We start from the raw sequence: 24,086 nt of genomic DNA on the forward strand, positions 1-24,086 counted from the left end.
TGTCTCTTGAAGGTGCTTAATTAACGATTGGAGATATTTCTGGAAATATGAAAGGAATGGATTTGGGTCCAGGCGTGGAGATGTGGTGTAGAGAGAGTGTGAACTACTTAACAAAAAGCGCCAGAATCTCACTCGCGTAGCTTTTCCAGACCACCACCTGTGCAGCCTGTCCTGGGCTGGGCCAAGAGACTGCACACAGTGAACGATAGGTAAACGTGGAATGAATGAAAGAGCTAATGAGAATCTGATCCTGTGAGAAGGGTCTGTGAGGGTGTAGTCCTCTCCTACATTGGAAGGAGCAGAAACCACCCTGGGCTTGCTCTAAAAGCACTAGTTTCAAACTTGGATGTGCAGAAGTCACAACCTAAAGTGTTTATTTAAAATACAGAATCAGGGGGGCGCCTGGGTGGCGCAGTCGGTTAAGCGTCCGACTTCAGCCAGGTCACGATCTCGTGGTCCGTGAGTTCGAGCCCCGCGTCGGGCTCTGGGCTGATGGCTCAGAGCCTGGAGCCTGTTTCCGATTCTGTGTCTCCCTCTCTCTCTGCCCCTCCCCCGTTCATGCTCTGTCTCTCTCTGTCCCAAAAATAAATAAACGTTGAAAAAAAAATTAAAATACAGAATCAGGGGCGCCCGGGTGGCTTATTCGGTTAAGCGTCCAACTCTTGATTTCAGCTCAGGTCACGATCTCACGGTTCGTGAGATCGAGCCCCACGTCAGGCACCACACTGACAGGGCAGAGCCTGCTCAGGATTCTATCTGCCTCTCTCTCTCTCTCTCTCTCTCTCTCTCTCTCTCTCTCTCTCTCAAAATAATAAATTAACATTTAAGAAAGAAAGTATAGAATCAGCCCCTGTTGTCTGAAGCTTTATGGAATCCATCACATGAAATAAAGTATACCTAACATTAGATAAAATGGAACAGCAAGATAAAAACTCAGGAAAAGGCTACACACCCTTGCCAAGATCTGCTCACCTTCTCCTGAGTCTCTACTTCACAATTGACTGGCTAACACTGAGGCACACCCCCGTGTCTCCTAGCTTATGTCACCGAATGGGAGAATGTGAGAGCCTCACCCACCCGAAGCTTAAGTTACCAGGGAAATGCAGTCAGTCCGCTCAGCCAGGACTATGGGCAGAATGAGCAAGGAGAGGTCTGTCTAGAATATTCTCTGAGGATGAGACTCTGAGAATAATTTTTACATTTTAAAGTCGGCTTTGTTTCCTCTGCTTGCTCTGGTCGTCACTCTTTCCTTTCTGGTTCCTGGGACCTTTTCTGTCCTTAGGATACAGACAGCCAGCTCATCCACTGAAAGATGCTCCCGTTTGAATAAGCATTTCCTCAACCTAATCCTTGTTGATTTTTGTCACCATCTGACTCACTGCTTCTCTCCCCACTCCTCTCTCGCACCCCATAGACTTTATCCACTTTCTCCCCTTTCTTACCTAGCATTCATGTCGCCTGAAAGGTTGCTTTTGGCTCACTCACTCATACTCTCCTAACTCCAGTTGCAAAGAGTAACATTAGAAAGGATTCCAGTGCTCACATGTGCCTTCCCTCGTGACCCCCTCTTCAGCTGGCATCTTCTGACATTTGGGTCACTGGAGCCTGTTCTAGCACAAATCATCCTACGTGCTCAACCTCTAAGAATACATTTTTTTGGTTTGGGCTCTTATGATTTTCTGTCAAGGACAAGAACCTCTTCAGTATTAACACCTATCAAAATAAAATGCATTCAATTTACTCCATCCCTCAAATGGTTGTAAAAGCCAGGAACAATATGGCGGAGGGATTGGAAAAAGGTGTGGGCAGAAATCTGGAAAGTTGTTTCCCCTCGAATGTATGGAGAGACTGTAGAGCTGACCGGAAGACTATGTAAATGTGAGGTCAAAGGAAATGAAAAGCTTTGCAGTGAATTTCTCTGACAAGGGAGTGAGGCTGTCACTATTTGCAATGGCAGCTATTTCACAACTATAGCTGCCTCTGGAATGTAATATAACTTAGTTGAGCAAAGACAATGCATATTTTTTATATTCTATCTAAGATTGTTCATAAGCCCCTTCTCAATGAGAAGGATGTCATTTGAACTTGCCATTTGAACTTGTCATTTTTGGGTATGTCATCTTGGCAACATACTGGTTTCCTCTCCTTTCTTCTGTTTTATGTAGTATATGCTGTTGGAACACACAACAGACTTATGTGGCCTTAGGTCGTAAAGAAACCTCAGATCAAGCACCATCTGGTCTGGTCTGCCCCACGTTGGCACCTGCTGAAGTGTATCCGTTTGGCCTTTGGGGGGGGATGTGCTGGCACTTTTCACTGCATCCACTGATCAAAGCATTTCCTTAATCTTAGGATTTTTATATCCCCTTCTTCAGCCCCAATCCTCTGCACAAGACTTTCTAGATGTTCTGCATCCAAACTGAGGCATGTGGGGAGTCAGAGGTGTAGGGCTGTTGGCTCAAACTAGGTACCAATTTATTAATTCCTGCCTTCTCCAAATTTCCACTCAGATGAGCAACATCAGGATATGGAAGCATCACCCACTGCTTTCTCTACCTCTTTTTATTCTCTCTTCCCCACCATCACCCAGGTCCAGAAGGAACGGGGTCACCTCTTAAGTCATGTCTCAGTTTCTCTCTAGCCAGGATTTATAGTAAAACTCTGACTTACTCATCTAGACCTGACATTTGAAAATTTATAAAAGCATGCCAGAGAGAGTCAAATCTTACTTTAAGTTCAGAAGCAGACTACTGACTTCACATTTCTTTTGCTGTAATAATAGTACTTAAAGCAGATAAAAACTCTTGGCTGATTAGGGAGAAAGTGCCCTTGTCATGCAAGTCTAGCTAAGTCTAGGGCTGTGTTTGAGGAACAGAAAGTGGCACCTTGGGTCTGGTGGGCAGTGGTTGTCTTCTCTTTTCACTCTGTACTGACTCAGGAAGCAAAAGTCTGTGCAGATCTCAGCAGTAAGAATTGAAAGCGCTACGTCCGTTGTGAAGCAAAAACAAAAACAGAAATACATTCCTCTCGAAAAGTCTAGTTTTCTCTATTCTTTGCTCACTCCACCACCCACATGATTTTTGACACATCAGGGACAACTGCCTGCATCCCACTCACCGCTTGCAAACACCCAGAGACAGGATGTCGGATTTCCACAGGCACAAGAAGCTCTGGCGCAGTTAGAAGACAGAGATATGCCTGCTGTATTAGTCGAGCTGGGAAGTCTCGCCGTCTGCAGTCAGTAGGCTGAAGACTCAGGAGAGCTGGTGGTGTAAATTCGAGTCCAAGCACAGAAGAAGACTAATGTCCCAGTTCAAAAATAGGCAAAAAGAGTGAATTCTCCCTTATCCCCTTTTCTTCTGCTCAGGCTTCCAATGGATTGGACGAAGCCCACCCACCATGGAGAGAACGATCTGTTTGCCTTAGTCTACTTATTCAAATGTCAATCTCATCCATAAACCCCCTCACATGCACACGCACACAGACACACACACAAACCCAGAATACTGTTTAACTAAATGCCTCGGGACCCTGTAGCCTAGTCAGGTTGACACATAAAATTCTCCAATACACCCGCCATGACCAGTGGGCTCTTGGCTCTATAGTGGTGATCAGGATGTGAGGCAGTTTGAGAATTTCCAGTAGGAGCCTTTTGACTATTGAAGCTCAACAAATGATAAGTTGTACTGATCTGAGTGGACATAAATGAACCTTGGTATGGCCTGCAGGTTCCTTCTGGAGTCCACGTCCTTTACTTCTGTGAACACCCGGGCAGTAAGATGACTCCATTCACCTCCACTCTCTTAACCCTTACATGGAAGTTACTAATCAGGGAAAGTAAAAGTGCCCAAGTCAATAATAAAGAAATGCAACATAAGAAATCACATTTTAATGGTGTTAACCATCTCTTGAGACACAGCTATTGCTAGATGGAGTTTAAAGCAAACTACCCCTTAAATGGAACTAAGTCAAAGCTTAGGAACTTTTGAAAGAAACTTTATTAATCATATAGCCAAACCATCTAACTTTAAAAACAGGAATACTGAAGGGCGCCTGGGTGGCTCAGTCGGTTAAGCGTCCGACTTCAACTCAGGTCATGATCTCTCAGTCCATGAGTGCAACCCCACGTCGGGCCCTGTGCTGATAGCTCAGAGCCTGGAGTCTGCTTAGGATTCTGTGTCTCCCTCTCTCTCTGCCCCTTCCCTGCTCATGCTCTGTCTCTCTCACTCTCAAAAATGAATAAATGTTAAAAAAAATTTTTTTAAGTAAAACAAAATAAAAACAGGAATAATGAGAACCAAAATCGGGTAAGAATAGGATAAGTAGTATTTTTTTCATTTTTGTAAGTTCCATTCCTTTACCTCTTTTTTAGACTATTCAATATCAGTATCCCCCCACACATACACACACACTTTTTTTTTTTCTTAGAGAGAGAAACCATGAGTGAGGGAGAGGGGCACAGGGAGAGAAAGAGAATCCTAAGCAGGCTCCACACTCAACACGGACCTGGACGAGAGGCTTGCTCCCACAGCCCTGGTATCATGACCTGAGATGAAATCAAGAGTGGGACGCTCAACCGACTGAGCCACCCGGGCGTCCGTCAGTATCTCTTTTGTGGTTTGCTTTGTTCCATGACTTGATGTATGTAGGAATCTAGAAACCATCTGAGATAGATTGGAGGTAAAGGTGGATCATCAGGGGTAGAGATGGAAAACTTATTTCAACAGTGAAAGGAATTATATTCTCTTTGTCTCTAGATTTTTACGATTTTTGAGTGAATGTGATTTTCTTTCATTTCATGTCTTGTATTAGGAGTCTAGGAGGGAAGAAGGCATGTAAAAATAAAAGTGGTGAGATGTTAGAAGTGCTCTAATACAAGTTTATACCTGATTTATCAGGGGAAACACAGAGATGGTTGGTTAGTTCTTAAGTAGAATACGTCAGTATGAACCCTGATGAGCCCCAAATTCTTATGCCTGAGAAGGTCAAAGATACCAGGGGATAACATAAAATGACTGATACTTTTATTTATGATGGGGAAATACTGGTTCCATTTCTTAGCTTCTACTTAAAGGTGATTCAGAATATCTGTTCACCATATTTTCAATTCATGTTTTTATTTATGTTTTATTTTAATTTTTTTTTACTTGAGTATAGTTGACACACAATGTTACATTAGTTTCAGGAGTACAACTTAGCAATTCAACATCTCTCTACATTATGCTGTACTCATCACAAATTTAGCTACCATCTGCCACCATACAACACTATTACAATAGCATTGTCTATATTCCTGGTTCAGATATTTAAAGAGATTGACTTTAAAGTTTAAATGTGGTTTAAAAATTAACGTTTGAGGGGTGCCTGGGTGGCTTAGTCAGCTAATCGTCTCCCTCTCGCTTTTGGCTCAGGTCATGATCTCAAAGTTCATGAGTTCGAGCTCCACATCAGGCAGTGTGCTGACAGCATGGAGCCTGCTTGGGATTTTCTCTCTCTCTCTCTCTCTCTCTCTCAAAATAAACCAATAAACATTAAAAAATTAAAGTTAAGGTTATGGTTTAAGATTTATTGACCTGTAATGATGACATTTGACATTATTATAAAAATCTACATAGTTACATTTGAAATTCTTCAATTTTTGAAATTTAAGTAAATTCACATTTTCACCAAGATACTAAATTTTCATTTCTATTTCAAAATGAGTGAAAAAGCTGTAACTTAAGCCTGTACACACATCTTTTGTAATACCAATCAGTATTTTCCCTTGGTATATTAGAATGACTGTGTCATTTTACTGGGTGGCTTATTTTGATAATGACAATAAAAGACTAAAAATTGTACTCTACCAGTGATCTGTCAACTAAAAACCTCTAGAGAAAATTTTAACGCAATAAAGATAACCAATTCACTAGCTCTTAATCTCCAAAATGTGTTAGTATATTATAAATTTCATTTCATCACCTACTCATTTGCTGCATTTTTAAATGAAAAGGTAAATATATATATAATGAGAGTAAACGCTGTTCCTGAATTAATGTTTATTTACTCATTTTTTAAAACATGCTTTTTAAAAATATTGTCCAAAAATTAATAAAGTGCCTGACATGTGGTTGGTTGATGTCCAAAAAAATGTCAATGAATGCATAAAAATAACCTAAGAAGACAAGGCAAGACATACTCAATGTAAAATCAGGTATAGGCTTGAATTTCTTTTCTATTTTGGCTATCTGGTTTAAACACTTTCCTCTGTGGTCACTTGAGACACTGAATTACCTTTCATTTGATTAAAAATTTACCTTCATTAAGTATGTTTGGGGCAGAAAAAAGAATAAAAATGTAATTTGTAACCCCTGATTGCAGGCTGTTTGGCTCTGAGGGAATATAATGATCTCATTTTTAGGGACCTCTCAAAATGGTGGAAAGAAGCGTAACTCTTCTAATTCAGTGAGTAAATATTAGTAACTTACATGTTAAACTGTAAAAATTTCCCAACCATCACTTGGCAGTCCAATTCACTTTCAAAAGGAAGTATAATTTCTAAATGACAGAATTTAAGTTTTTGCTTGACTTGCTTTGTTATTAGCTCTTTCCCAGACAAATAGGTTTGAGTATATATTGGTAGCTGTTTCAGATGATACACACATAGCCTCCCCAAAAGAGTTTTAAAATAGAGCAAGTGTACAACAGCAGAGAACATAAGAAGGTATCAGTTCTTGCTTTTCCTGTTGACAGTTTGGTCTACTCCCTTCAGAAGAATACATTAATGCCATGGCATTGTCCTTTAAAAAAAGAACTATTCTCTTTTATATTTTATTTTGCTTTATTTTTTACTATCAGGGACTACAAAATCAATACTTGTCAGGTAGCCATCACATTGATCACTTTCAAGTCATTTCAGTCAACAAAGCATATGGAATTCATCGGATGCTTTTTGTGATTGACACTTGGAGGTTAAGAATGTTAAACTTCCACTAAAGCCATCAGGAGATATGTGTACAGGATGGATATAAAATTAGCTGTAAACCTTTAAAAAAATTTTTCCCTAAATCTTATAAACATATTACAGTAGAATAATGGTAATGGTAGCAATTGTGATCATCTTCACGTGGTGGATTGTTCATTTCTAAATTTTGGAAGCAGAAGGGAAGGGAAGGGACGTGGAGGAACATCTTATATGTATCTCCTTCCAAGGATTTGCTAAAGCCAAAATTTCAGGGACACTCGACTGACTTTTGTATTGCGTTGAGAAACCAAAGGAGAAAATCTGAAAGTAAAAAAAGTAAACAGAATGGAATAAAATTAAAACTTTGAAAATATGTGAAAAGATGGAGATATTTTAATGAAAGTGATTGAGAAGCAGCCGTCACGAGTGGAGGACTTAGAGAATTTTCTAACAAATTTGTGCCTTAGAGATCATTTAGATCAACTCTTTCATTAAAAAAAAAAAAACAAAAAAAAACTTAGTTTTGGGGCACCTGGGTGCCTCAGTCACTTAAGCATCTGACTCTTGATTTTGACTCAGGTCATAATCTCACGGTTCATGAGTTCAAGCCCTGCATCAGGCTCTGTGCTGACAGGGAAGAGTCTGCTTGGGATTCTGCCTCTCTGTCTGCCTCTCTCCCTCTTGCTCTCCATATCTCTATCAAAATAGACAAAAATAAACTTAAAAAATTAAATAAATTTTAAAAAACGTAGTTTTATAAAGGATCAAAATGGCGTTTCACCAAGCTAATTTTCAGCAGATCCTGGACTAAAATCAAGATCTTCTTGCAGTCTTGGGTATTTCAGCTTGTTTAAGGGAAAGCGTTGTATCCCTAAGGTACCAGCAGTGAAATCAACCAACAGCCACCACATGCATTAAATGTTTGGAGCCGGCCAGTAATCCAGTCAAGAGGCAGAGAGGATGGCAAATGTTCTAGCATACCTTCCTCCTTACAAAGGACTTGACATGAAGTTGGGAGTGCAGAGCGGGTTTGACTGCACTTCAGCTGTTTTATTGATTATTGGACTGATTTACCTCAACATGCATTCTACTGGAGCACCATTGAGAAATATTCTTGGGAACGTGATTTGACAGAAGAGGAACAGAGGCAAACGGGGAGAGAGCACCTTCAGAATGTTCTAGCCCAGGTTCTATTCTGAGCTCTCTCTTTCTCTCCAACTGCAGAAATTTTCATAATTAAGAATTATGCACACTTTTCTGCTTCTCATCTTGAATGAACAAAACCTAGCTTAATGATCATAAGCTTCCCTCCAAAATGACAGGTCTAGGTTCAGACCACAGCTCAGCCACTTAAATTTCAGTGACCTTGGGCTGAGTTTTCTCAGGTCGGTGTTTTGTGTAATGGGAAGCAGTGAGGACCTTGGAGATGTCGAGGCTCAATGAGGCAACGCACATACTGTGTTTAACACCAAGCCCGGCCTGAGTCGGTGCTCCGTAAGTGCTAACCACTACTGTTCCCACCATGGCTGTGACTGTTGCTGTTATTTCAATTCATTACAAACCAGAACTCTGCAAACCTGGGTGTCTTGAAAATTAGATGTAGATGTCTGTGCTATACTGGGAAGAGATTGTGTGTGTACGTGTGTGTGTATTTGCTATATGACAGAGACTGAGCTAGGCACGTTATAAACATAACGTCTTCACAAAAACCCTGTGAAAGTCCTCCGACCCTTGCTTTAAAATTTAATGTCAACTTAGTTTTCATTCATTAAATCCAATCAATAAACTAATGGCACTACTTTTTTTTCATTTGACCGTTTCCGTCAAGAAGCGTTCGTGAAAAAAATGTCCTCCTATACGTACAGCCTCACTTATCGCGCCCACTTCACCCCCAACAAATAGCACAGTTACTCTCTTGTGCGTTCATCCAGAGTTTCATGTATATGCAAGCGAAGGTGTATATAAATTCTTCCCACACATGCTTTCTTTTACAAAAATGGTAGTGCACTGTGCATATTGCTGTCACTTTTTTTTGCATTTAGTCTTATGTTTCAGGTATCGATTTTCCTATTTGGTGGTAGTAGTGAAAATAATACTACTATTTAAGGGGTAATAAAAACTCACAGACGCTGTTTTTAAGATGGACACATGTTAATTCATTTCATGCTCAAACAACCCTCTGAAAAATGTACTGACAGTATATACCTTCTTTATAGATGAGAGGTTATCAAGTGTTGTGAGTTTCAAATAATTTCCTACTATTTATTTGCCTGCTGATATCTTATGATTTCTTTTTTATTTTTGGGAAAAGTTTTTTTGGGGCATCTGGGTGGCTCAGTCAGTTAAGGGTCCAACTTCAGCTCAGGTCATGATCTTGTGGTTCGTGAGTTAGAGTCCCACGTTGGGCCCTGTGCTGACATCTCGGAGCCTGGAGCCTGCTTCGGATTCTGTGTCTCCCTCTCTCTCTACTCCTCTCCTGCTCACACTCTGGCTTGCTATCTCTCTCAAAAATAAATAAACATAAAAAAAGAAAAAAAGAAAACTTTTTTTTCAGGTAGATTCATCCTTTTTTTTTTTTTTCTTTTGTCACCTTTTGGCTTGGATCATAGCCTGAAACTCCTACCTCCTCTTGACTTTATATATGAATTCTTCCTCATTTTCTTCTACTAACTTTTTTCACTTGCTTTCTCTGCAACTTGCATCAGTGGAGGTAGAAACACGGACCCAACATTTTTCCTCCTGATAAGTGTCCAAACACAGTTTCTTGGAGAGTCCAGCTTCCCTCACAAACTCGAGATATCACGTTCATCACGTATTTACCTCCCAGATGAATTGGGTCTATTTCTGGACTTGCTTTTGTGTGTCCATTTTTCTTGCCATTTCTTACCACAGTTCCACATCTGACTCACCAGAGCTCCTAGAGAGAAACGTCAGCCTTTTCATAGCTGCTAAAAGAAAAGCCGAATGCTGGCATTGTTAAATGACAATAAAGATTAAACTGTTAATGGAATAAAAGTGTTAATTGGTTTTAACCGCTCTTCAGAAAAGCTGTGCTTTGAAGAATTTCATTACTTTCTATAATTAAACATTAAATTTTAAATACTGAATAGATACACCATGGGGTTTTCAGGAAAGGGCCCTTGCTCTTCTCCTCCATTGCTGAGAGTTTAAAATTTTTGTGTGCACAGAGGGTAAATATCTGGTCATGAAATGTGTCTACAATACTGCACAGCTTACAGCGAGAACAAAGTCATACGGCTGCCAAGATGGACAACATTGCCAGAGGTTTACAGATTCATCTGTAGTAATATTTTACCTAGAGACCCACAGATAAGTATTTTAAAGTATCTGGGTTCAGTTTTAAAAACTAACACGTTGGGGTGCCTGGGTGGCTCGGTTGGTTAAGCATCTGACTTCAGTTCGGTTCATGGTCTCACGGTTCATGAGTTCGAGCCCCACATCGTGCTTTGTGCCGACAGCTCAGAGCCTGGAACCTGCTGCAGATTCTGTCTCCCTCTCTCTCTGCCCTCCCCTGCTCATGCTCTGTCTCTCTCTCTCTCTCTCTCCCTCTCAAAAATAACTTGTGGTGAATGTCTTGTGTTTGTCATTTGGAAAAGGACTGGAAATTTGAAGCCACCCCTTCATAAAGAATTAACTTTGAGACTTAAAAGCAGGAAAAGGAGGGCAGTCATTGAATAGCTTACAAGGTGTGCCTGTTCTCACATGCAGTTGCCTCTACGGCCCCCGCTTTTAGGGCTGTTTCTCCCCTTGAGGGGTATTGAGAGAACCTTTCCATAGTGGAGCACCTCATTTAGAGTCCCATTTCCTGTGAACACAGACATTCTCATGAGCTCTGCTTGCTCCTTATTTATTGGAACACAGCAGAGACTAGACCAGGAGTAGCCTTATTTTGAATGGTTCTGTACTTGAGTGGTGAGGTGGGATGAATAAGGAAAGGATAAATGGAATTTCAGGAAGAGCCGTTGAGGGAAAATTCTAGGATTTTCTTAGACTCCTACTGCATCAAACCCTATTGACAACCCGATGCCTGTGGTGCCTTGAGTGGAGGGGTCCCCAATACCACCCTCGGGCTCAGTGTTTCTCCAGATAGACCCAGGACTCAGAAAAAGCGATGCTACTCACAGTTGTGGTTACTGCAATGAAAGTGCAGATTAAAACCAATGAAGGAAGTCCAGGAGGGACCAGGCACAGGCTCCCAGGACGCGGTCCCAGGGCCATCACATGGCAGATGCTTGCCCCATGACGATGTGGGAAAAGACATGGGCAGCGTCGTTAACCTGGGACGCTATCGCAAGACTTGGCATGCAAGGTTTTACTGAGGATCCATCATACAGGCAGGCAGAGTCTACTGGTTCAATGTGAGCCGCTCAGACTCCAGCCTCCACCAGAGCAAAACAGGCATATTATTAGGATTAACTCATCTGGCCAGAGTGGTACAGCTTGGCCCAAGGCCTCAGGCACACAAAAATTCACTCTTATCAGGCTGAATATTCCAAAGGCTCAGAGGTTACAGTCCAGAAACTGGCCAAGGGACCACCCTGACACAGGCCTTTCTTTGGAAGGTGCGGGGTTTAGAGACCCCAGGCCTGCTGAATTCATTTCTTCCTGACCACTGTTACACGCAGTGTTTGACTTAATTAAAAGGCAAATGGAAACAATCTTGTGACCAAGTCTTGTTGCCCCCATTTTATTTTATTTTTTTTAGGTTTATTTATTTTGAGAGAGAAAAAGAGAGAGAGAGCAAGTGGGGGAGGGGCAGAAAGAGAGAGGGAGAGAAAGAATCCCAAGCAGGTTCTGCACTGTCAGCACAGAGCCCAACATGGGGCTTGAACTCATGAACTGTGAGATCTTGACCTGAGCTGAAATCAAGAGTCAGACGCTTAACCAACTGAGCCACCCAGGCGCCCTAACGCCCATTTAATACGTAAGGGCTAATTTGGTAAAATAACATGTTCAGGTCCCCCCATTACTTCCTGTTGGCCCATTACTTCCTGCTACCACCTACCAAAGCGTGTTTTCCTCAAACAATGCTTATCTTCCCCACTATTTGTAGAGCCTCAGAGACGATGGGCCATGTATACGTTTCCATCCTTTTTATCCTCAGACTCAGGACAGCACCTGACTTACAGTACCTACTTGATAAATGTGTGATAAATGAACATGACAGGCAATGACACACTGTTGACATTTGTGCCCTTAGTCTTTTGGATTCTATACTATTATAATGTCCCTTATGTCACGATGTCAAAATGTCAAAAAAAAAAAAAAAAAAACAAAAACACCACCCTGGAAATTAGTGTGTTAGCCATACTTAGAATTTTAAAATTGTTCTTTCAAGCTGAAAGGGACCTTAGAGATGATATTCTTTAACATTCAGTTTTAGATAAGAATAAGTATTCATTTTGTGAAAATACCTTGTTAAGTATAAAAAGAGGTAACAGCTGTGATTGTCTATAATTTCAATCAAAATCAGTTTGGAGTCAAGACAAACATATTGCCCAGATTTTCACTGTTTCTCCAAATAAATGCAATTAAGGAGTGTGTTACGATACTCAAATGCATGGAGCACCTCTGTATTAGCTCTTCCCAAGTTAAGGAAATGAATCTTTCAGGCTTTCTGTCCTTTTCATCATGGGGCTTCCTTTCTGAACTTCAGTCTCACATGTCATGGTCTGAAGCTGCACAAACATGGCTTCTAAATTATTCTCGTTTGGGTCCCAGGTGACCTGTAGAAGGAGTTCTGCAGGCCAGTGTTCTCGAACTATAAGATGCACAGGAATCACCCGGGACACTGTGAAATGTAGGTTCTGATCCAGTAGTCTGGACAGGTTCTCAAGGAGGTCAGTGATGCTGGTCCGTGGACCTACATGTTCACTAGCAAGGCAATAGCCAACAAAATGACTTCGTCTGTCGCCCCATCTTCTCCAGTACTGGCTTGCTCCCACAAAACTATTCAGACACATAAGAAAAAAAAAAACAACTCTGTATCTGTTTCTTACCAGCCCCAAGAGAACATGTTCTAAACAATAACCTGGGCAACCTAAACTATTTATTCCGATACTGCAGATGAAAGCCAAAAGTATGAGCTAATTTTACTGAAGTTTGACCAGCTTGGCTTTAGGTACCTAGGCTGAAGAAAGAACACCTTTCCCTAAAATGTCTTCACTCTTTAATGCTAGCATGTTTTAATTCTTTGTTTGCTGATCAAAGGCTGAAGGTTACAGGAGTCTGTATTTCAGAGGCTGAAGAAAACCTGCAAGCTTTCAAACCCTCTAACTGGGCAGTTAAGTCCCAGGAAGTGGGTAAGTGTTAGACCTTTGCATCTCGGTGACTGAGTAGGGAATGACAGTTTGTGTCTTCATTATCTCTTTTCCGAAGGCTACTAAGCAGTGCTTTTCAGATGACAATGAACAAAACTCCCCCTCCAACAGGCTGCGCTCACTACTTGTCCATCGTTGCCCTGCTCGGGCTGTTGGACTTGTATACTCCTCTGAATCAACAAAGAAAGCTCATTTGTTTCACTTTGTGAAAACGCTTCATTTTCCCCCCAGACTTTCCATTTCACGCTGTGTGAATTTTATTAAGATCTTTTTCACAGAAGCTAAGTGCTGGCTCTATGGGGCCCTAAGGGATGGCATTCGCAGCCTCTGTAATGTCTGGAGCCTCTTGAGACATTTCTTTTCTACTGAAAACTCCTTGGGGAATCATAGGGAAGAATCCAAAATCTTTGTGGTGCTGGAAGACAGAGTTTGGCCTCGAGAGCATCTCGTGCAAATCTTTTGATGTTACAATCTGAAAACCAACGACACAGCAGTTCAGTTAATATCCCGTATCTCGGTAGTAACATCATATGGATATTGAGTGGGTCTTTCTGGAGGCCTCCAATTATTTTTAAAAGCTGGCTTAAAATATTAATTAGAAATATTTTTCATTTTAGAATTGGTCTCTGTTAATAAAATTTACCTGTAATCCTATTGCCTTAATAAAGTGTCAGTGGCTTTATTCCAATAAAGTTATGTTTTAGAAAGGTAATTACAATTAAGTAATTGAAAATTTTAATTCTGATTTTTCCTCATGAATGTTCATAATAAGAATTTTTAATGTTGTTATATCCTCTCGGAAATGACATAGTAATTGCTGTATAACAGTCCATCAGAGAAAAATACTAAAATTACTCCACTCATTTCTCTACAGTGGATATTAGATTAGTCTTCCAACTATCATAAGGATCTTATGAGACGGGCTCTATTATTTCTCCTATGTTAGAGCTGTGGAAAGGAGGTATAGGCAAGTTATTTAACTTGCCCAAGTTCACAGTGCTGGTAAGTGGCAAAGTCAAAATTTAAACCAACAATTCTCATATCCAAATAGGGTCTCCTTTATGCCATGTTGTTTCTTAAGATGCACAAGATTTACCTAAGGGTTACTCAGTGTAAATAACAGCTTCAGCCTAAGTATGCAAGTCCATAAACTATAAAATGTATAGTCTTCTTGGTTCCTACTACAGCGAGTATAAAATTGCAGACTTTTCTTAAGTTCTTTAAATGTCAAGAGCCATCACAGCTTGGAAACAGCGTTATGATAACACAAATGTGAAAATCCTCAAAGAAAACGACTATTTGCTTTCATTAGTAAGAACTGGTAACAGGTGAACTTCAGTAACTGAAGCCTTTGGTGTCTGTTTCTGTGCAGTGTTGTGAACACTTCATCCTTCAAAACCCAGCTAGACATGAGTTTTTACCCTTAGTTCCATCTCATGTACCATTTAAAGGGGTGCTTGTTGGTTGGTTGTTTTGGTCAAGGATGAATCCGCTTCACTAACGGCCATGAAAGTCAACGCACTTGAACACATGAAGACCCATCTCTTTCCCTATCTCTATTCTCACAGAATGTGTGACACAGGAGAAGGACTATTCACTTTTCAAACAAGGGAAGGAGAAATGATCTATCAGAAGGTCCATTCTGCGACACTGGCCATAGCTGAGCAGCATGAAAGATTAATGCTAGAAATGGAACAGAAAGCCCGGGTAAGGCTCCTTCCTCGGTAACCTAACAGTTGAATGTCGCTGAGGTCTGATGCACATCGTGTCTATGTGGGCCCATTCACATCAGCACCCCTGTGTCCACCCCACCCAGGCCCGAGCTCACCCCAGCTACCGAATCTCATCCCTCTAATGCCCTATTCAGCATATGCCAAAAAAGGAGTTATTTGTGGCCACTAGCAGGGAGTCCTACACCCCATGCTTCTCTCAAGGAGGGGTGCGGTGCCTAGAGAATGAAATACAAAGCAATGCTGTCTGCATATTGCCGCACACAGTTGGACAATCAGAGATTCAGATGTGGGCCCAAAATAACCAGCAAAATTAAGTTACTACAGGAAAGGACTCCACTTTCTTTTTGTCTTTGTATTTGTCCTAGATTCTCTGAAGCTTCTAGCTCTTTCTCTGTTTCAGAGCCAATAATAAAATACTTGCAGAAGGAACTTACACTGTTTACCAACAGAATGATTTGTCTGTTACCCTGTTCTGGAACCATGCTAGAGTTTTTGGTCTAGCTAAGGAGCAATTTAGTACAGAATCTGAAATAGTAACTCGTACAAGTAACAGAAAAAATTGTAAGCTTTACTACCAACTTCTCTGAAAAGCAAACAACGGAATGACTGTTGGCCATAATCTTAAGAGTTGGTGATTGTGTCTTTCTTCAGGATTTACAGAGATGCATTAAATTTCATTTGGGAGAGGACAGGCAGAGTTTGGGGAAACAAGTGGGTCACTCACCAGAAGAACACTCATACTTCTGTCCCAGGTTAAAGATTACAGAGTTCTATATGTAGTATTATATTTATTGTGATTTTTAAAATTCTCCATTACATAGTATTTTGACACATAGAAAACTGCCTTTTAAATATAAGAAAACAAAAAAGTGATTTAATGTATAATCTTATGTTATTCTTAGTGCATTTCTAATTTTTCTCAATGCTACATACACATTTTTATCTCTTCATCTAAAATATGCTTTAAAGAACTTTCCTAATACCTAAGTGTAGCAAGTGAAAACCAGGCTTACACGGGACATTTGGTCTTTCACAGTGAATTACACCACTTCATCCCTTGATGAACATTAAGGCTTGAACATTAGTAGGATTATTAATAGGATTGTGTGTTTAATTGAAGAAGCATTAATAAGACATTGGTATCACAGTCTTGTAGAAAGTTTTGGGTTACATTTAAGCCATTGTAACAGTTATCTAATTAATGTGACATTTTTCCAGTGGCTTAAATCACTGAGCAATTAGAACTACCAGATTTCAAATTATTTCCGAATCTGATGCTTGCAACCAAAATTAACAGTTGTGATGTCACTTGCTATTAGTTAACAGCAGTTAGCTACACTTAACAGTCGTAGTTCTTTACGTAGAACTGTTCTGAACAGGCAAAATGCTCTCAAGTAAAGTCATTGAATGGTTTTGTCTTAAAGGAAATTCCAAGAGCTCTTTCACACCACCCTACTGTTGACTATCAGGGAAAGCACTCAGTATGTGTTCTGGGTTCACATCCCAATTCCACCCTTTACCGGCTATGCCATCTTGGGCATCCTGGGTTATTAACTTCCAAATGTTTCATTTGCCTTTATCTGTAAAATGAGGACGTAACAGTTCTACTGATTTGGCCGTTATGAGGTATCTGCATTAAAATCTGCAAAGTGCTGAGAACAGACCTGGCACACGGCAAGTGCCACGAAAGCTTCATTATTATAACAGCCATCCATCTGTAGGAGTGATTTTGAATAATTATAAGACTTGCAATGTTTGTGAAGACACTAAATTGTTATTCCCAACCGTAGCTAAATAATATCTTTCAAATCCCTTCTGAGTATGTCTAACAATCTTGTGCCAAAAAATTTGCAAAACAAAATTGAATTCACATTTGCTCTTGATGCTGGGGTATGTGATAAACATGATAATGTCCCGTGCAGCTGAGAGGCAAATCCCCAGAGCAGAGCCACGCGATTGCTGTCAAGGGGTTAGAAACCAGCAGTCCACTTACTAAGATCTCAGGCTGTCTCCAGCTGGAGGGGTGCACCGTGGACCTTGGTGCTTGGAGATGGAAGGGCAAGTGGGACAGGAGTTAAACTGCAGGCTCAGTACAGCTCCACCAAAGAAACTATTTCTAGAAATCACAAAATCAGAGACTCCGTCAGTTTGGTGCACACGTGCAAATGGAGCATTTGGTTTAATTTCAAAAACAATTGCACAGCTATGCTTTTCTCTGAAGGTTCATACTAATAAGACTCTTCTATATCTAGTCCATTTTTCAAGGTAAACCCAGCTGGTGATTTTCAGAGGGCATGCTATCACAACTCAACTGTCCAGATTCCTCAAATTCTGGGACCATATGTAAAGATCGCCAGGTCTCCCGGGCATCATTTTTACTTTTTATTTTAAGAGACTGCCTCTACATGCACAAATCTCTTTTTTTTTTAATGTTTGTTTGTTTGTTTTTTTGTTTACTCTGAGAGAGATAGAGACAGCGCTAGCAGGGGAGGAACAGAGAGAGAGGGAGAGAGAGAATCCCAAGCAGGCTCCGTGCTGTCAGCACAGAGCCCAATGCAAGGCTGGAACTCACAAACTGCGAGATCATGCCTGAGCCGAAATCAGGAGTCGGTCGCTTAACCTATGAGCCACACGGGCACCCCTGCATGCACACATCTCTTTGAAAAAAGAAGTTCCAACAACTCTGAAATAGTACTTAAATACCCTCTAACTCTTCATTTGCTTATTTAAATTAAATGAAGGCCTATGCTATAAACTAGGCAAAAGTGTAACCCAGGAGTTGGAAAAGTACCCCAAAACCTCAGCTGTAAAAATGATGCACTTTATTTATTATGTATCTAGCACAAAGTAAGAAGATGACACTCCTCATTGGCTTCCGGTTCTAAAAATGGCCCATGTGAGCTTATTATTGAGCACATAGAAAATGTTTACAGATTTTTAATGTGATTTAAGAGATTTTACAAAATCAAATTGCTAACCAGCTATATAAGCAATGAATGCCCCAAACATTGTTATTCAGGCTACTGATGCATTCATTTCCATCCTTTCAAAGAGAGATGATTTAACAGTGTTACTGTTTTATAGATAAAACATTTGAATGAGAAATGATGTCTCAACAACCATTTCTTAACTGAAACAGAGGGAATTCAATATAATCATTTGGCATCACATGTATAAAACCTTGGTTTGCCCTTGTTTATTACCTTCTTGGTGGGGACACAAGAATAAACATGTTTTGACCTATCTCCATAATCTAAGTTAGGCAGCATTTCTATTCTTGTTTAGTCGTATATCTAGAAGATTTTCCCAGCACTGTGAACAAAATAGTACATTTGCACTCTAGAATACTGGATAACAAGAATCATTAAATTGGTAAGGCTATTAAAAAATATTTTTATTTACGGGCACCTGGGTGACTCAGTTGGTGAAGTGTCCGACTTTGGCCCAGGTCATGAGCTCACGGTCTGTGGGTTCAAGCCCCATGTCTGGCTCTGTGCTGACAGACCAGAGCCTGCAGCCTGTTTCAGTTTCTGTGTCTTCCTCTCTCTCTGCCTCTCCCCAGCTCGTGTTCTGTCTCTCTGTCTCTCAAAAATAAACATTAAAGCAATTTTTTTAGTATATTTTTATTTCCTTCACTGAGAAAGGTAACGAAAGAGTTAATGACGGTTAACCGGATCCAAGAAGTTTTTAAGTAGAGTTTAGCCATCAAATACCCACTCACAGCTTTGTAAACTGGTTACTCTGCTCAGAATGTTACTTGGACGTATCTGGAATACAAGAGAAGAGCAAGAAAGTTTTCTCTCAAGTGACCCAGAAGTTTGTGGGACCAAGTAATTTACACTGCCCAAGTAAGATTACTTCATTACTTTTACTCCTTGAAATAGCACACATTTTCCATGCCTTTCCATGCCATCGAAATTTTTCTAGATAGATTGACAAGATGACACCATCACAAAATTTTGGTCACCGTTACTTTAAACACCTCTTGAGCTTATTCGTATGGTCATGACAGCGGACTCTGACTGATTTCTTAGATCACCAACTTATTGGGAGGCCCTGAGGTAAGCCGCCATGAAGAATGATTTCTGCACTACAAGAAGACACGCTTCCCCTTTTGCATTTAGATGTGGACCTTCTGCTTCTCGCTCTTCTGTCCAAGTGGGGATCAGAAAGTGGTCATACAAGGAGGTAGCAATCCTCTGTATTTTCTTTACTTGTTAACCCCCAAACAGTTTTATTTCAGAAGACAGTTTTGGTTTTTGGGGGTGCTTGGGATATTTGAGCCATGGTACTAATTTTGAACTAGGGCTATTTCTGAAGGATTCACCAAGATTCACATATCCGAGGCAATTATTAAACCTGGATGTTTAAGTAAATGGCACCTCTACAATTTGTTTCCATTTCTTGGAGATCATTCTTGTTCTTAGAACTGCCAGAGTTCTTGAAATGCTATTACTAAAAGCATTTATAGGTGCTCTACCCCACATGTGCAACATTATCAGGGAAATTTTTCTTGTCTTTGTGATAGAAGCCATCCATCAGAAACCATATCACAAATGTGCCCTTGTGATTCAGCCTGGTGAGGCTGAAATCATCCAAAATGACAAGGCCTCAAATGCCCTGAAATAATTTAATTTTCATAGATCTGTTACACATGTGCACGCACGCGCACACACACACACACACACAATATGAAAAGAAGTCCTTTTTTCCATTTGGTTTTTGTGTTCATAAGCTTTACATGTGTTATAAAATCCCATAGGTAAGGAGCAATTGAGAAGACATGAATAATTTTCTTTATTGAATTTTCCTGATACCTTACAAAAAATGAGTAAGTGAAAGGAAAGGGGCATTGTCATTAGTAACTTCTAACCTTGCAACATTGAGAGTGATTTACAAGCCTATTTGTAGATGAACAGCCTTCCATAATAAGAATTACAGTGGATCCTTTAAAAAAGTGTTTGGAATATTCCTATTTCCAATAGTTTTTGCCACCTGGTCACCAGAAGAGCTCTGTGTTAAGGACAAATAGCATCAATATTATTAAAATACCAACACGACAGCAACCCTATTCCAAGGCCCCAGACGCCACCGGCAGGGCTGGCCGAGTGCGCTGCTGTCCAAAGCTACCAGCCCTGCCATCCTAAGCTCTGGTGGATAGAAAAAAAAAAAAAAAAGAATAATAGAGTCTTACATAAAACTTCTTGCTTAGAAAACAAAGGGTTTTCCTTCTCTGTTATTTGTCATTTTACATGCTCTTGTCACTAGAAACATAAGGAATAGAAGCACGTTAAACTCACAGACTTAACAAACTAAACAACCTGACTATTCCAAGACAGTAAACCTTTTGAACAATAATCATTTAAAAACAAATTCTCCTGTTTCCTTTTCTACTGTCAGATGAAAAGACATTTCTGCCAGAGCAGCATTGTGTTGCACTACCCAGGGTACGCTACCCATTGGGTTACACTACCCATTGTGTACACTACCTATGTACAAGACCCAGGGTGGCTTGGGGGTCTTTGATGGAGATTTTGCGATGCTGTCATCTTACCAAGGGCGAAGGCATCTCAGGGAAACGCAAAGTGCAGAGCCCGGGAGAGATAACGAAGCTGGCTTCATAGAAAACTAATTCCAATAGCGACGAGGAATTAAGGAATCTGCCCTCTTAGAGTTAAGGTTTGTCACAAAACTTACCCAAGTGTTGACTACCTCCAGCCCTGAAATGGCTATTTTTTGTCCTAAATAGTTGCATGAATAGGGAAATACTATTGCATTCTATCAATTCCAAGATGCACATGTCTTTTTTCATATTTCAACATCTCTCAGGTCAAATATGAGTCAGAGTTTAACTGGTAGACCTATTCTTTCACAGTGATACCTAAAACAGTATTTTGTCTTTCAGCTGATGGCGTGTTAGAGCGTGCGAAATACCGTAGTACTCGTTTCAAGCAGTGTTGCAAAGACCCCCCCATTGTTATTCCCAGCTGTCACCAAATAATATATCCTTCAATTCAAGTACATCTATCTTTCAAGACCATAAGTACCATGGGCTTATTTATAATTTGTGAAGGAATGACAAAGCCTGGGCTCTATCCTAGTCAGTTTGGTTCCCCTTCTAGTGAAGGCATTCTTCTTATCACAGTTTACAGGAATCTCTACCTGCTGTGAAAAAATAAATAAATAACTCATTTTCCTACGTGGAAAAATTTGAAGAATTTGGAAGCATAATACTCTGATGAGGAGAACACAGAAAAATTTTAACACTTTTTGCAACTTCTTTTCTAGGTATATTCATTGAAGAAATGAATAAGAAATTGTAGGAAAAGTTTGAAAGTGCGATTTGGGATCACAAGTGATGTGTAATATCTAATATATAGGAAGATGGGCTAATAAATTCATTTTTCAAAGTTCTACTCATGATCCCATTGCTCATTATTGTCAGTTATTAATCATAAGACAAGAGCCTTCATTATTACTGACAGTGGCTGATTCCCTGCTGGGAAATACCATTTGCATATATGTGAAATTTTCTTTTACTGATTGATCACAGACACTGATTATAATGAACCAACACAAGCCCAATTAGAACAAATTATTATAGTTGATAACTAAAGTGGACCTGTGATCCTAATTAATCCATTTACTTACTATTGTTCCAGTGCTCAGAACACTAAATGGAAACACTAAAATGCAGTCTCTAAACACACAAACACAGAAAAATACTCATTTGTGCATAAAGGCACAAATGAGATAGAAATGGTAAGGGGTCAATGTGTAATTTTTCTAGCAAGTGGTGCTGTAACAATTATAATAGTATAAATTTTATTTATACCATGTTTTTTCCTTAAAATTTGTTGTAGATGCTCTAGATGCCAGTTCAGAAAATGCAACTTGTATATATGTAGTTTTTATATTTAATCAACTTGATTAGAGTTGATAATGTGTGAGGAAAATGACTGGCTGACAGAAAAGAGTACAATTTTCATGTTAAAAAAACAATTTTGTTATTTGTATTGCTAGAATCAAAGAATAATGGGGAGACTATAAGGATGATTCTCTCTCTCTCTCTCTCTCTCTCTCTCTCTCTTAACTCAGATAGCCTTATTTCTTCATGGGCATACAATCTGCTCATGCCAATTATGAGAATGAGCTCCTTAAAGAAGAGCAATAGATTTCAAAGGTCAATCGAGATGACTCCGAGTATAAACACATGATTATGGAATGTACACAGACAACACAAAGAATCTGAGTGTCTTTTCTTTGGATAAAATGGCAAGAAAAAAATGCCGGCCAGTATTGGGCCAATCAGAATCCACCAGACGGATGTAAGAATTCTGTGGGGAGATACGTAAGCTTACTTGCAAGGAGTGTGAGCATAATTGTCAATTTCTGGGAGTATCCAGTGAATTATTATTTATTTAATGGATGTATTCGCTGAAGCAGAGCAGCACAGTGGCTATCCAGGTAGATGTTAGAGAAAGAAAGAGCTGTGTGACCTCGTATAAGGCATTTACCTTAGCTGTGTCTTAGCTACCTTTTCATGAAAGAGGGAAGGAAGGAGCAAGAATAATATCTACTCAGACTGTTAGGATACCAGCTTGTCTGCAGTAAAAGCCCAGGTTTTAGCTAAGTCATGAGATGGGTGGCAAAAGAAAAACGCTGAGCTTTATTTTTAAGTGGGTAAAATTTTATAACCCCTGTTAAAAGTTCATCCCAGCTTTCATTATGTGCAGACATTGGAAATTGTTCATATAAACTTTAATACATTCTCTAGATAATTTAGATATTACAAAATCAAGACAGTGAACATTTTATTTACACTTGAAATGTCATCTTTCAATATGTAGACATCACGTTTCTTATATTCAGAGAGTAGCTCCCTAAATGAGTCTACTTACAAATAAGAGATTCATAGATAATTGGTAGATAAGTAAAGAATATATATATTCTTAAAGACATTACTGGTTACAGATAAGAATGGTGTTCAAAGTATTGATGTATATGTTTGTAATCATTTCTGATGTTATTCTAAAGCTCGGCTTTTCTACACTCTATGAAAGTACTTTGATCAATACGTGGTTTAAAACATATAATGATGACATACATTTTGGTTCAAGTTTAAACCAAAATAACCAGAATAACATTCTGCAAAGTCCAATTCTAAATGACATCTAGCAACTTCCATTAAATGACTAAATGACATCGTGTTTGTTAGTCTTGTGCCAACTCAGCAAGGTATCTTCTAATTCCTTTTCATTTATCTTGAATAAAATGGAAGATTAAGTGTGAGTTGTCCCCTATTGAAAATTAAGTCAAGTCTGTGAAAAACCAATTGCCCGTAAACCTTCAAACTTCAGAGGACTGTTTGAGTAAATCCAAACAGTGCTGAGCTTGGCTGGCTAGAGCTCTCTGGGGTTTCTTTTTCTCTACAGTTTTCAAGTTTCATGAGCTCTTTTCCAAGAACAAATAAACTAAATGTTCCCAACTGGGACTGCACTTGGGTTCACCATTTCCTTGTTAAGCAGCATGACGTGTTTTGGTGACCTCTGACATGGATCTCGCGTGTTACCTTTTCATGTCCCCTGACCTCTCAGAGCTTTGGAGTGCTTCTTCTCTACAGTGTCGTTCCCTACCCAGTTCCTCTGGTCTCAGCCATACCAGGGAACATGTCGACATAGCCACTCAGGAGATCCATAATCATTTAAAAACAGTGTCTTTTCCCGGCTTATGTTACGCATGTGTGCAAACCCACACGCACACACGCAGCCCACACCCTGCTACCAGGGTTGTTCCCCTGGGTCTCGCCTGTGTCCTGCCTCTCGCACCTGCCCATACTGAACATCTGTGCCACATATTCCTATTTCTTGAATTTTGTACTTCGATTGAGTTTTTAGACTTTTGTCTAAGAACCCAACGGTCTTCACTGTTACTCGTTTGATAGCTCATTTTGGACATCTTTCCACGTCTTGATCACGTATCGCATAGATGCGTCTGTTGTAAGCCACCTCTCCCATGTAGTAGAGGCAAGAGTGAGCCAGGAGTTTCTACCAAGCCCTTCAGATGGGG

General features: G+C 40.0%; 1 protein-coding gene across 1 annotated transcript in view; it reads left to right on the forward strand.

Annotated features, from left to right (window-relative positions):
• DOK6 (docking protein 6) overlaps positions 1-24,086 on the forward strand; it is a 365,783-nt gene that overhangs the window by 268,881 nt on the left and 72,816 nt on the right. The window contains exon 6 of the mRNA XM_027069157.2: positions 14,853-14,991. Within this exon, the coding sequence (XP_026924958.1) occupies positions 14,853-14,991 (139 nt within the window). The remainder of the gene's footprint in view (positions 1-14,852; positions 14,992-24,086) is intronic.

The sequence above is a fragment of the Acinonyx jubatus genome, chromosome D3 (assembly GCF_027475565.1).
Source record: "Acinonyx jubatus isolate Ajub_Pintada_27869175 chromosome D3, VMU_Ajub_asm_v1.0, whole genome shotgun sequence".
In the NCBI taxonomy this organism is placed as follows: domain Eukaryota; kingdom Metazoa; phylum Chordata; class Mammalia; order Carnivora; family Felidae; genus Acinonyx; species Acinonyx jubatus.